This window comes from Saccostrea cucullata, unplaced genomic scaffold (assembly GCF_032062105.1).
Source record: "Saccostrea cucullata isolate Sc308-1 unplaced genomic scaffold, CSIRO_AGI_Scuc_v1 ctg919, whole genome shotgun sequence".
In the NCBI taxonomy this organism is placed as follows: Eukaryota; Metazoa; Mollusca; class Bivalvia; order Ostreida; family Ostreidae; genus Saccostrea; species Saccostrea cuccullata.
The window spans coordinates 62,191-77,123 of NW_026922267.1; the positions used below are offsets into that span (position 1 = coordinate 62,191).

Below are 14,933 nucleotides of genomic sequence, written 5' to 3' on the forward strand. Positions count from 1 at the left end.
ACCATTCACTCAATTTGTGTGAGCAACATGTCATTTAATTTCTTCGAACAATAACCACGATCTAGTCAATTACATTCATGAGTCCAACGATGAAAATAAATCTATTGACTATTCCTTTCATTATATATTATGATGGTTGATAAGAATTGAATGCTAAGCAATTGTGAAGCAACAGAATAAAAATACAGTCAAATTTCGTTATCTCGAACTCTGTGGAACATAGAAAATACTTCGATATAACCAAAGATTCATTATAATCAGTCGGTTGCGCCAAAAACTATTGTTCCTCAAGGGGTTAATATGACGTCATTAAACATGTACAAAGTACGTCATATTGTTCTTTCTATTATGGCGTTATTACAAGCAATTTTAGAAGAAAATAAAATTCGAAGGAATAGGATCTTTAGGGATAGGCTAAATCCATTGGATGCGTATGACGACGCGGAAATTCTTTCCCGCTATCGAATGACAAGACAGTGTTTAATGGATGTCATTGACATTGTAAGAAAGGATGTGTCACATGAGACAAAAAGATCTCATGCCCTTACGCCTGAGGAACAAACTTTTGCTGCTTTGAGGTATTATGCAACTGGTTCTTTCCAGCAAGTGGTTGGGGACATTTTAGGACTCAGTCAACCCAGCGTTTCCAGAGCAGTGAAGAATGTTTCCAATGCACTGGCTAGTTTTGCGGGACAAGTTATTCAATTCCCGACGGATTGCCGAAAACTTCAAACTGTTAAAGAAGGTTTTATGGAGAAATTTGGATTTCCAAATGTAATCGGATGTGTGGACGGGTCATTTATTCCAATTAAGGCCCCATCATCACGCGAGGACGTGTATGTATGTCGCAAGGGTTTCCATGCGGTAAACGTACAAGGGATTTGCGACAGTCAGAAAAAATTTACAAATTTGCTCGTGAAATTCCCTGGCTCAGCGCACGATGCCTTCATCTGGAGTCAGTGTGGTGTACAATCGTTCCTTACCCGAAACACGCAGGTTGGATTTTTACTCGGAGATCAGGCCTATCCTCTGAGACCATATTTGCTTACTCCTTTATGAGATCCCCGCAACCCGGCAGAGGAGGCTTATAATAGGCAGCATCAAAAAACAAGGAAGGTGATTGAGGATACTTTTGGCAGATGGAAATGCAGATGGCTTATGCTGCATAAATTTGGTAGGTTACATTTTACTTAAAATATATATATATATATATATATATATATATATATATATATATATATATATATATATATATATATATATATATATATATATATATATATATATATATATATATATATATATATATATAACATGTTCAGTACAGAAATTTAAAGAAGCTGTCCGGGTTGATCAGTCACTAATTACACTAACGGTCTGTCGTATTTTTTAGCTTACAAGTCTAAAGGCGCCTAAAGTAACACAATGAGTCAAAATCATGTGTTTCTTTATGATATATGTAGCATACAGAGAAAAACTTTTCAATATTGCGAGTATATAGTTAAAATATGACAATTAAACTGCACCGTAAAGCAAGAAAAGACCGCACAATATAAGTGCCGGAAAAACAGAGGTTGTATCTACCGTTTCGTTGTTTTCGCGTATGCCAAGGTCACGACACTTTTATTTTTAACTCAAACTTGTAAACAACAATGAACTAGAGCATGCAAAGGCGAGAAATATATTCTTACAACTTTTTAAAAAGATTGCATTAAAAGTTTTGGTCTATTCCTACCCTACATTCATTCCTGAGTACTTGAGACCATGGTAACTATGGTGCTTTTCAACTTTTCTTCGCACGCGTACAAGAGGGAGGAAGAAGTAAAGAAATATTTTCAGGGCATACTGACATTTATTTTACTTTTATTTTTCTCCATAAAAATAAACCTAATACTAGTACTTTAAGAAATTGAACAAAGTTTACTCGAGTCATGCAAAAAAATTCTACGATTACTTTGTCAAATTTCCCCTTTGTGCGTTACGGTGTCTCTTTAACGAAATTTCGCGTGAAAAAAATAAGTATATATCCCAATTCAAATATGCTTATTTTGTAATTAAAAAAAAAAAAAAAAAAAAAAAAAAAACAAAAGAAAAAAAAACAAAACAAAACAAAACAAAAATAAAATCACGATTTTCTATTAATTTTTAATTAAGTTTGCAATAAGCACGTACAGTATCATTGTAAAAAATGTCCTTTTCCACGCATTCTCAATTTATAGTCACAAATCAATCTTGGGAAAAGTCAAAAAAATTTGTGAACTGAAATTAACACTTTTATACGTCATTTGAAACATGAAAGTGTATAGTTATTAAAAATCGCAATTTGGTTTACATACTTCATGCATTGTTTTGTTGGCCTCCTTCGAAATAAAAGCGGTTGGAGGGCTAATTTTACACCAAGATATTTACGTGATGTTGAAAAGCCATATTTGGAAACGAAAGACTTTTTTTAAAAATACAAAATTAATATAATACACATCTAATTTTGTTAGTTTAAACATTTATGAAACGTTTAAGCACATTTGTAAAATGGGTGTACAATCTTTGATTCAATTATTAGTAAAAATAAAACGGACATTATTTTCATTTAAATGAAATTAATTTCTTTTTATTTTAACAAGTTTTAGCACATTCGATGATAAGCTTAATAATGATAATATTCCCTAAAATGCTAGATTAATTGATTCTTTATTAATCTGCTCAGAGAAACGCACATTATTTAGAATATTAAAAGGTTGAATATTTCGCCATTATCTGATTACGAAGTGTTTGTTAAATATCACGTAAATATCGCACATAGATATCATACAAAAATAAAAGTATATTTGCGGGAAAAATGATTATATTATTTCAAATTATTGAATTTTATGAATTTTCTAATCTGTGTTCTTACAAGTGGTTGAATTGAAAATTCAAGTTATAAATGATTTTTCTATAGAGGACTCATGTAATTCATACCCCCCCTTCCACCATTTAATCTGTTGATTATTTTAAATGCAGTAATTCACATAGCATCGTTTTTGAAAGTGTATGTGTGTGTGTGGGGGGGGGGGGTAGCCAGAGAATTTTTTTTTACTTACTTGGAAAGTTGGCAAGGCAAAATAAAAGGGGGGCGGGGTGAGAAAACTTGCTCAAATTCGAAAATCCTAGAGGGGGGAGGCGAACTTTTTTTCAATGCCGACTACATTCAGTACCAATTATTACAATATATTTTCCCTACATCACTATTAGTGGGGGTGGGGGCAACCAGCCTTTCACTGAACATTTACTGAAGTTGAATTAAAGCTGAAGAAAAAGGGGGGGGGGGCAGGGGAGGGGCTGCCCCCCCCCCCCCCCCCTTGTTGCTACATACCAGAAATGCTTAATTGTTTGTGAAAACTTTATCGTCAAATCTCAAAAATAAAACAAAGATCCCCCATCACCCTTAAAAAGTTTGTCAATAATTACAGTTGCACATCACATGTGCTCTTTAGAGCAATATACATTCTACGTTGATATAACGTAAATTGAATTTTCAGTACCATTAAATCATAGACGCATACCTCCTAAGTCATATGTCTATGCAACAATGCAAATGGGAAAAATTAGAAAATTAGGTGCATAATTTATACATGTTAATAAATGTATTTCTTGCAAAGCAACGAAAATGGAGATGGATTCAATTTCATCCAGTATCTTGACACACAACACCCACAGCCGTCTTTCTTTTTTTACCCAATGTAGACCCCCCCCCCCACTGCATGCAACGCAGCGCCCATTTTCTGGAATTATATTTCCTAAAAAAATGATATATGTTTCTTCAAAATATTTAACTTGGTATACAATTCAAGTGTATATAAACATTTTTTACAGTTGACGATCACTATCAGTTCAAACAAACAGCAAAATACAGACTCGAAGAAAGTTTTGTTTCAGATTTATAATGATAACGTGCATTACACTTGAAACTATGCAATATTAACCAATTGCTCAAAATGGAAAGATTCAGTCATTAAACCAGGATTCTACTTGTGAATTATATTATGTCAATTCAATTTTCAAATCACACGGATGCACAAGATATTGAGTAAAAATGTTCACCTTTGCATGTGCACTTCCGTTTGCATTTCTGCACTCTTGTAACAGAAAAAAATGACATTTTAAGAAACAGTGTATATTTCTTCATGTTCTTAGTATTTACCTCATAAAGATTCACTCGCAAATCTGTTCAAACAGCTTTAGACATTAATACTTATTTACTTTAAAACCTGGTAACGTAAATATCGGTAACGTAAATATCGGTAACGTAAATATCTTTCTGAGATTTATCGTAACTTTTAATGCCATTGTTCAATTATTCCACTGTTAATTAAAGGCATATTCTAGTGCTTGAGTGTAAGGCAATTTGACCCAAAGGGAACAGTGTAGTTCTCTTATTTAATTTGTGAATAAATATTAACACGTAAATATCGTTGAATTTTTTAACCATTGGACTTATAAGAAAAGGGGGGCTATTGTTCATAAACACAGATAAACAGTGTCTTTTTTACCTTTCCATGCAATAGAAAGGGTGCTCATGATGTTAAAAAGTTACAACTTAGTCCTATTGAGTTAGTTCATCATTCCTTCCAGTCCTTTTGAATTTCCAAATAGAAAAGTAATGATTTTGCGGTGACATCGAAATTTGATAAATATATTAACATTTTTAAAAATCTCTGACACGCATATGTGTGAAGGGTGTGATATTCAGAAAATTTAACTCAAACGTAGGACAATCTTACTAAGAAAAAGATATGTTAATGATTTTAAAAATTCTTTTTGGTTTAAAAGAAAAACTACACGATGATCGGCGACAGTAACGTAAATATCGATTTCTGCTATAAAATGTGATTTTCTCCTAAGATAATCATTCAAGCTACAACAAACAATTGTTGTATTTTAATCAACAACCAACAAAGGTTCGTAAGACTGGCAGAAAATAAAATTTATTTGAAATATTATATTATTTAAAACGCGGTACATTATTTAAAGCGAATTGAGACTATAAATTGAGAATGCGTGTTTCAAAAAGGAAATTCAATGACAAACAACACATTAAATAAACATTGTAGTAAATAATGCACAGAAAGAGTTTTTTTTTTTTTTTTACCTCCGGTTGTATTCTAGTACTTTACTTATAGTCATTATATTCAAAACATAGGTGGTGCAATCACAGTTGAATTGACAACAGCTGTAAAGGCAATTATAAGCACTGGTGTCCTGCATAATATTTGCGAGAGTAAAGGTATACCTTTACCGGAGGTTTATCAGGTGGGAGCGGAGGACGAGGGCAGTGAGGACATCACCCCTACAGACAGAGGACAGGACGTGGTGGAGGGTGAAGCTGTTAGAGCCAGTCTCATCAGAGCACACTTTGTCTAAAGTGTTCTGGGTTTCTTTAACTCTTAAATTGCAAACATTTTTATTAATTTTACTTAATAAAGTGAATTTTACATTTTACTTAATAAAGTGAGTCTAAATGAAAATTGGTGCTTATACATGAATCTTGTCAAAGTGGAATACTAAGTATTAGTATTTTACACCCTATCCCCCTTCTTTCTCCCGAAGTATACATAATAAAGTCCTCCGTATACAAATATTGTTTTAAGAGGTTTATATACATGTATATGCAGAAGTTAACATTATTCTCAGACATATTTAATTTTTATGATTCTTAGTTAATCAGAAAATAATGCTATACACTGTTAAGTATAAACTTTGAAAACAGTACATTGCGTTTGAAATGAAACTTAATAAATGTAAATTTGAAATGCATCTGCAAGAATTCTTATTTAACTTCATCTAAATATCAACGCAACTAAAAATGAAAATAATGCATGTACGTAATTAATTTTGTTGTTACAATTTGAGTCATTTATTTAGGTTAATGAGGCATACAGGTAGCTGTAATCTTGGGGCATGTATTCCTGGGTCTGAGAATTGCCTTTACTAGTCTTGTTTGCCATGTCTTGAAGGATGTGGGATATCTTCCTCAGTTCCTGCAAGCGTTCTTTTTCTAGCAAATACCTATCTTCCTCGAGTTTCAATCTCTGCTTTTCTATCATTAGTCGCTCCTTCTCAATACTCAGAAGTTCTGAATGTGTGCTGAAAAAATTAATGCAAGCTTTCTAATGGATATGATGAATGATATACTTTAAATGAATACCAACAGAGGAATGATTAAGAGAAAGGGATTGAACATTCTAGCAGTGGTTCAGATACACCCCCTCCCCTTGTTGTCTTCGGAAATATTTTCCGATAAAGTTACATTATGACAAAAAAAAATACTTGAAGAAAATAATTAATTGATAAAATTCACCTCTCTTTCTCGCCTTTGTCAGCTGTAACACGGCGTCGATCACGATCCTTGACATTACTGCATCTGTTTGGTGTTGTTCTAGTGTCGTTACTCAGCTTACTAGTGTCTGGTAATGGGCTACTACATGTACCCTCACTACGTATTTCTCCCTGTTGCAATGCCTTCTCCACCTCGCCAGCCTCTGACCCCTATCATTATTTGTAAAACTATATGTACTATAACTAAAGAAGTTTTTTTTATCCAAATATCCATGGACGTAGCTTTGTTTTTTGAACAAAAAAGGAAGGGCAGCCAGAGAAAAAGAAGTTAAATTGTATTTCCTTTGTTTGATTATACTACCACAAAAAGGGGCAAGCGGACTTTCAATAAACATTTACCAATGGTAAAAAGTTGTGTTTTTTAATAAAGGGGAGGGGGCAGTCCTTTCCCCTGAGGTTTTGTGCCTGTTATTTTATACAGGGGTTATACGTGTATGTAAGATTTACAATAATAATTATTTTCAATCCTAGAGACAAATCAATTCATCTCGAACACTTGTCATTGTTTCGGGGAGCGATGGAGAAGGAAGGTCGATCTTGTGATGTTTAAATCATTTTGAATGTTAAAGGATCAAGATTACAGCATTATTAAAATTATCACCATGCCTTTTCAGTGAAAATAAAAAGAATGTTATCCTAAAAACAAAAGGACTATTTAGAATATATTCATGTCATCTACTTCAGCTTCAAGTTACGCTAATACGTATTAAGTCGAACCTCTTGAAGTTGCTGAAGCTCAAAACAATCCATTCCATCCGCCAATCCGTATACTCTTTCTTCACCAATAAGTGAGACCACCATTTCCTCCATTGGTGTAAGAGGATCCGCCTCATTCTGCCCCCCTCCAGTAACACTGCGGTCCTTTATCACAGGAAAAGACTTTATCATTAAATGAAGATAAGTGGAACATTTAAGTAAAATGTCAGTTATATACCATCAGTTTATTTGTTATATAGTAGTCAATTTTCATCATTTTTGATCATGCTGCAGTATTTTTATAAGTAAACTATTGGGATTCCTAATCATTTCGTGGTTGCGTTAGGGTCACTTATCAAACTGACATCTTTTAAATACGCTCACACAAATAGCTTAACGTCATATAAGGCATATTTTTGGTAAGTACAAACTAAAATTAAAAAAAGACCTTTTTTCTTTATTTAGGGCCGCTGGAATGAAAGTTTTAAGTCACCGTGGGTTTCTGCGGAGTTAAAACAATATACAAGTAACAGCTTTTCAAATAGCTTGCCTGACTAATGCCATAAATATTTAAAGAACCCATAAGCATGATAAGTTATAAACGTTTACATTGGTGGGAGGGGGGGAGGTAAATTGTTTCACTAGAATGAATTATGAAGATGTTGCACAAAACATCATGCATTCATTTAAATTTGTATGATACTCATCAGAGCAATGGAAAAAAACACGTTTTATATAAAACGTATATATTGTTTGTATCTCAAATAAAAAATGAAATCATGTACATGTCCCATTGTAGATTCGAACCCGCGACATAGAGATGAACAACTCTCTCCGCGAGTCTAAAAATGGTTTTAGAGGATGAAGTAAATAATGAAAAACTAATGTAATTGATTAATGCTGGAAAGTATGGTTATATGTAAAGGTTACATAAATTAGATTCAACAGAATACATGATAGGCTTTGGGGAAGACAGCTGAAAATATGATATACCTACAAAAAATTAAGAATCGTAACGGTTATGATCCAACAAACTTAACGGCGTTTTATAAATGGCGACAGCAGGCGCGGATTCATGAAGTTTTTCCCAGGGATGAGGAGTCGGTCCACATCAAAAATATTTGTACGAGCAAAAAAAAGTAATAAATCATCTAAATCCTAAATGTGAGAGGACACTTTCATAAGTCCGTATACTCTGTTTTTGTAGTGGGAAACCCCCCGGAGGGGGGGGGGTTATGATCATATGTATATTTGGCCAGTGCATTCTCTTAAGAGGTTTTTGTTCGTTTCGTTTTTTTTTTTTTACTTTTTTCCAAAGTTCGACCTTGATTCCGACAAAAAAAGAACATGAAGTTTTCACTTCCTTTCAATAGAATAGTCCAGGAAAAGGGCGCAAAAACTTACACGTGATATTTTGGCGCGATATGATTGTGTCACCCCTTGGATAGAAGACAAATGGACTAATCCAGTAGTATTGAAACACAGAAAAAAGGTCAAACGGATATGTCCGTATAAGAATTTTCATGAAATAAATAGCTGCTGGCAAAAAGCTAAAGGAAATAAATACATCATTGTTTTGTATCAGCAATATGGTTATTTTTCTGCTAACTGTTATTGCTGAAATGCATATTAACAAAATCCGATGATAAATTGTGACCTCTTATTAGTCTTATAGATTCGCATCTAGGAAATATTGATCCATAGTACTTAGTGCCTGACGCCGTGACGTCAGGCAATAAAAAATAAAATTAAAAAATATTTATTCACATAATAAAATATTAAAAAGAATGTCTAAATTAACACAATCGCACAATAACCAAAGAACTAGAATTTTTTTAAAACAATATGGTAAATATTTCATCCAATCCTGATTAACAAACTTTGACATGACTGAGGGGACAAGTGTTAGGCATAGTCGAAAGCAAAGACCGCGTTATATTTAAACAATTACACTTTCTCTATTTAAACAGGACTTGTACGTATTTATGATTTGTGCACATGTATAACTTATATAAAGTGATTATAAACATTTTCTACGGAGCATTTTCGAAAATATGGTAAATTGTTAAGTTATCAAAAGACAGATTTCTAACAGACGAGGATAAGGCGTGTTTTACAATGTGCCAAGAATTTTCCCGCTACATCTCAAAGAAACGGAAAGAGTAGAAATGGAGTGGCGGATATAAAGGGAGTTTGTATTTTGGTTTGTTTTTTTTTTACTTTTTTCTCTCCAAGATAGAGCTAGGAAACCCACATATATGTTGTGTTTTATTAAAGTAAAAACTCTATTTGTGGATAATTTTAGTTTTACTGCGTAAACATCAAACAATGAATTAGGTTGCGGCCGATTTTTGACGCTTGCGTCAATATGTTTCTTGTTTTGTCACATTATATAGATATAAAACTTTCCTGAAAATACACAATTTAAATCAATTGCGTTTCATAGTTAATAATATCAGAAATTTAAAACGTGCAATAGCCCATTTTTTCCGACTCGGCAATTTAAATATCAGACACAATTTAAAGTCTTTAACAATAGTAACGTGAATATATTTAAGTTCAAAATCAATGAAACTTTTTATTTAAATGTAAATAACAAATATGTAAATAAATCTCCTAAAATATTTTTTTTTAGTTCAGATACGCCAACCAAATCCGTTTCGGCGGAACAGCCCAGTTTTAACATAAAATTAGCGTATAACTCAGCAAATGAATATTGAAATCTAAATGTAATGCATTTAAATTAACGTACCTTTCTGACTTCTACAGCACGTTTCTTTGTTATTCTTTTCACATCGTCCCATTTTTTCTTAATCTCGTCCACTGTTCTTGGAACAAGTGATGAAGCGTTGACCGAGTTTTGAACCTCCGTCCAAGCTAATTTCTTTCTCTTGTTAGAAATCGTGTCACTAAATCTGGAGAACAGCATCTCCGATTTTTCATTCACTTTGTTTATCAGAACGTCGACCTCTCGGTCCAAGAATCTCGGTTTTCTTTTTCTTTCTTTTTCCATTTTCTACTAGGCCTATCTAACCCCCAAAGACGTCAAATTTTGGAAAAAATGACGTCAACGCACGTTGCTTGGCAACTTACGTCATAGTAAAAAAGGAGGAATGAATAAACAAATAACTTTTGTTTTTTTTTTTTAATTTGCTTATCAATTACACATTTTCAGATTATATTTAGTAAAACAACACTGTGACAAAACAATCGATTTATTCGACCAATGAGAGTTGCAGATACATAGAATTTGTCTTTGCGGACCCGTTATTACCGCACCCGTAAAGTGAACGTTAACGGAGACGTTTGTGAATACCACGTTAATTTTTTACGGTCACTACCGTCAGAGGCTCCGTAAAGTTAACGGACCCGTCATCTAACGGATGCTTTGTGAATAATAGTCCAGTCAAATTAGCACAAAAATTGCGAAACCTGAAACTAATTGCAACAGAATTTTCTTTGGTATTTTATGAAAGTTCAACATGTAGGCAATGTTATATAAAAAATCGGAAATTATTCATCGAGGCATTTTTAAAAAAAATTGGTATGAATTACGTAACCTTATAAAAGGCGTTATTAAAAAAAGGGGGGAGGGGGGGTTACGACATTTTTAAATCAAGTTAATAATAAATTTTAATCAAAATGGCTAATTCATTAAAATCTCCACAATTGTAAAAAAGAGATCGATTATTTACATGAATTTTCATTGGTTTGTCGATTCTGTATACCCCCCCCCCCCCGACACACACACACACACTTAAAGCTTTATAGTTTAGAAGTAGAGTATCGAAAATTCTTGTTTTTGTAAAGTCACAAACCATATAGTTTCCCTTTATTTACAAGAAAGACAAAGTTGACGTTCCTTTTTTTTTTTTTACATCTCACAATGTTTTAATCAAAATATCGGCGTAAAATATTACATACTTTGTTTCTCAAAATTTTGTAATACTTCATTTGTAATGGAAAACAGATTTTACAGATCTTCATCATTGTCCTCCTCATCATGAGATCTATTTAAACAGTTATTTTCGCCACATTCCCCACACATATCAGTGCAGTCGATTCCGTGCTTGCGGCAAGTACCGTAGATACTCACCTATAAGTCGGATTTTTGGGAGTTAATATCTTGTCCAAAACTCTATATCCGACTAATAGGCGAGCTATAAAATGAATGGTACTATATGAGGTCAGTCCCTCTGATATATAACCTTATTAAATCCAACCGACTTATGGGCGGACCGACTTATAGGCGAGTATATACGGTACATCTCATAGAGGTGCAATCTCCTTTACAATTGCAGTGGATTATTTGTAATAGTTTTTCTGGAGCAGGAGGGAGATGAGTTTTGACTGGCTCCATTTTTCCACCACAGGACAACTCCCAACCCCACTCCAAGGGATTTAGCCTAGCTGCTGTCTTATTCATCCATTCCATTGCCTGGTAATAAGAACGGAAACTATGGTATTTTGCTGCAGCCGATGTAGGTGGTAATGTATTAATATGTAATAAAGAAACGCTGTTTGAAATAGCCTTTCGAGCAAATCGTCGATAACGCAGAGTGTCCAAGGTTTCGTATTGTAATCCGCCATACAGAAAAGAAATGGCCCCTTCTCCGGTCTTTTCTACTTCGGCATGAGATAACATTGGCTTACTCAAAGTTGAAAGTAGAGATTGAAATCGACTACTTTCTCGAAGTTTTTTTAACGCATTACTTTTTCCAACGCCGAAGAATCGAGAGGTTGTATCACAACCTGTAAGTGCGTGCAGGGTTGGCAGAAGATGGCAAACATTTTCTCCTAGAACATTTCTTGTTTTCTGAATATCCCACACTTTTTGAGGAGTAGATTGTCGACATTGGTCTGATCGGAACTGTATGGGCTGACATGTTGGATCTGTCATGTATATCAATAAAACGAGTAAATCTGTGTCTTCACCAATGACTACAGTAGTGTGTTCTGATGCAGCTTCAATTGCAGCTTCTGCTATGCTGACATCAGCATCATTTTTCGCTTGCGTAGTTTTAATGTCCCTGTTCTTAAGCTCCCTGGAAAGCATTGCAATGAAATTCTGCTTGTTCTCTTGATTTAGCAAGAAGGATTCTTTCTTTGATCGAAATGGCGTTTGCAAACTAAAAAGAATTTTAGTACCGACAAGTCCTTTTGTCCTGCGTAAATGCGTTGAGTCCTTTGTGCTTGGTCCATCATAACCATCAAACACTACAGTGGGGTTAGAAAACTTCTGGACCACATTGGCATACATATCTACTATTTCCTGAAATGTACTACCCTTTGACCAAGGAATTCTGTGAAGCAGCGATCCACCGTCGAGTATATGACTGATGTCAGCATCGTGCAAAATATCTCCAGAACAATCACCAAGGGTCCAAATAAAGTCAGCTAACTGCGACTTCTGTGCACTTCTCATGAGACCAGACGACTCAAACATTGACGAAGGACATCCACTTAACTCATAAGTAAACAGCTCTGAAATGTCCGGAAGTAGGTTTTGAGAAGCAGCAACTAGTCGTTGAAAGAGTAATTGTGGATCAACATGGATGTCATTTTCGTTGACTTTGACTGTACTCTTGGAGTTAAGAGTTACAACTTGATTTTTTTTCTTGAAAACAAATTCATCTACATTTGATCCATTCATTGACTCCAAGATTTTCGCTCCCACTAATTTGGCTTCATACACATTTACCCTCGATTCTCCAGTCACTCCTGTTTCAATATTTCGTAAACTCTCTTCTGAAGAAAATGGATTTCTATCTCTTAAAAACTGAGTAAAACATGTAATGTCCTGGTCATCTCTCTTCTTTCTTGTTGTTCCAGTCTCTTTATGTTGGTCTGATGTTTCATAATTTGTAGATGTAATGTTCTGCATAGCTTCATTAATGAGGGCACACTGTGGCATAGACAACAACCATTTTGCTCTCTGTTCTTCAGTTAATCCGCGGCCTCTAGTAAGACCTCCTGTTGTTTTGACACTGCGCATTAGAACTTGTTCTATTACAAGATCTGTGGAAAGTCCTCCCCAAAAACGGTCGCTTCTGCGGATAACATGATGCCCGTTTATGAAGGCATTATGAAGAGCAGGATGAGTATTCTCAAGCTGAAGCATTTGCTGAAGATAAAGATGACCGGATTTTGTGTAGTTGTTGTGACCAGTTGCAGCAAAGTACGGCAACATCTCTTTCAGTGTTTGTAGATGCAGATACCAATTTCCGGTTCTTTCTGCTGTGATAAACCTTTGCAGCATTTCCACTAATCGAAGATACTGAAACCAAAGAAGAGCAGTCTTATGTTCTTTATGTGACTCTTCAAACAGATGCATTTTTTCTCTTATGTTTTTCAAGGCATCATTCTTCTGTAAATCTTTGCAGGTGATTTTCCCAGTTAATAAATCATCAAATGCATCCACAGCTCCTTGTATATCTTTTGTCTTGTTCTCTACATCGACTTCATCATGATTATCTCCTGATGTCATTTCGATACTGTCAGTTGTGTCTGAAGATTCCATTGTATCAGATGTGTTTGTATCGTTAGTGGGCAGGTGAAAATCATACAGTTCAGATAGTATAACAGTTCTTAAGGCAATCTGAACCAGAAAGTGTCCTCTAACGGCCCGCGAGTAAGCTTTGCCAGTCAACATATGAGAAACACTCGTCTCTGCATAAACTGTTTCCAAAAGCTCTTTAAGTCCTGAGTTGCTCATTAAATGTCCGATTACTCCTAAAAAGGTCATTTCTGTATGAAAAGCACCCAGTCTAAGAACAACTCCTTTGACTATACTGTCACGCGCCTCCTGCCGCAAGATAGTCAATGCTTTCCAGTACAACGGCTGATCGAATGTCAGCACCGGAATATGTTGATATTTTCTAGCTTCTTTGCAAACAAAATGTAGCGTGGAAAAAATACAAGAAGCATCACTTGGGTTCATGTCTATCATAGGCAAAAACTCAACATTTGATTGTCCAGGATAATTCCCATTGTTTACCATTTGACAGGTAGCAGCCCAGCTTGGAATTCGCTTTGGCCAAACAACGCTGCATAGAAGTGATATATCACATGAACTATCTTCAACTTCTTTGAGGTTTAAGTCTGTGAAAAACATCTCCATTTGATTTCTTGGGTCTAGCTTACAAAACTTAAAATCAATTCTTGCAACCTCTTTTAGTTCTTTGGATGTAATTTCAACTCGTGGAATAATCAATTCTTTTTGTTGCTTTGGTGTAAATCCAACAATGATTCCCATGCCATGGAAGGTTCCGTGTCCATCTAAAGTTCGAATGTTGTGGTCAACATTGTCGGCAACAAACTGGACAGAAGTATTGCCATTTACAGCATCCTTTTGTGTTGACTCTTTAGCTGTCGTATATGCAGCATTGACTTCATACTTTTGCACCTCTGAGTACGATGAGGAAAAACCAAGGCTATACAAAGTATCTATGAGGAACTTTGAACCAAAGTGATGATGAAGTTGAATGCCAAGCCCGATCTGTAAGGGAGCTATGATACTTCGGGGTCTTGTGGATTGCATTACTGCTTGTCCAATGGAGGATATTTTCAACGTAGTTTCACCACTTGTGATCAAATTCTGTAGAAACAAACGAAGACTCTCTGGTACATATTCAAAGTTTGTGTCAGAAGACCTTAAAGTCGATGGGGATACATAGTGTGTCTTCGGATCATCTACTAAACAAATGTCAGCTTTTATCAAATTGGCAGCAGCTTTGATGATTCTATTCTTCTCTGATTCTTCGTTGTTTGTTCTTGCTTGGTGGTAGAAATCATGAAGTATGCTTGAAGCGGTCTTGTGAAGGGTAACAACATTAGATTTACCGTTTACTTCAGCAATGATC

The 14,933-nt window shown here is 34.8% G+C and overlaps 2 protein-coding genes across 2 annotated transcripts; one reads left to right on the forward strand and one right to left on the reverse strand.

Annotated features, from left to right (window-relative positions):
• The first annotated feature begins 348 nt into the window (after positions 1-348).
• LOC134261497 (putative nuclease HARBI1) lies at positions 349-5,400 on the forward strand. Its single transcript, XM_062743933.1, has 2 exons — positions 349-955; positions 5,180-5,400. The coding sequence occupies exons 1-2, from the start codon at positions 349-351 to the stop codon at positions 5,398-5,400; spliced, it is 828 nt and encodes a 275-aa protein (XP_062599917.1).
• A 497-nt stretch (positions 5,401-5,897) lies between these two features.
• On the reverse strand, positions 5,898-10,086 carry LOC134261498 (myb/SANT-like DNA-binding domain-containing protein 4). The gene is made up of 4 exons (XM_062743934.1): positions 9,824-10,086; positions 7,093-7,236; positions 6,338-6,525; positions 5,898-6,123 (listed from the first exon to the last, which is right to left on the reverse strand). Exons 1-4 carry the CDS (start codon positions 10,082-10,084, stop codon positions 5,898-5,900), a joined length of 819 nt encoding a protein of 272 aa, XP_062599918.1. The 5' UTR covers positions 10,085-10,086.
• Positions 10,087-14,933: the final 4,847 nt, after the last annotated feature.

Excerpts from the sequence above, each read along its gene's own strand:
- LOC134261498 (XM_062743934.1), bottom strand. The coding sequence starts at position 10,084 with ATGGAAAAAGAAAGAAAAAGAAAACCGAGATTCTTGGACCGAGAGGTC. Across the intron at positions 7,237-9,823 it reads GTGCTGTAGAAGTCAGAAAG|GACCGCAGTGTTACTGGAGG; the intron begins GTACGTTAATTT and ends CCTGTGATAAAG. Across the intron at positions 6,124-6,337 it reads GACAAAGGCGAGAAAGAGAG|CACACATTCAGAACTTCTGA; the intron begins GTGAATTTTATC and ends TAATTTTTTCAG.
- LOC134261497 (XM_062743933.1), top strand. The coding sequence starts at position 349 with ATGGCGTTATTACAAGCAATTTTAGAAGAAAATAAAATTCGAAGGAAT. Across the intron at positions 956-5,179 it reads GCACGATGCCTTCATCTGGA|GTGGTGCAATCACAGTTGAA; the intron begins GTCAGTGTGGTG and ends TTCAAAACATAG.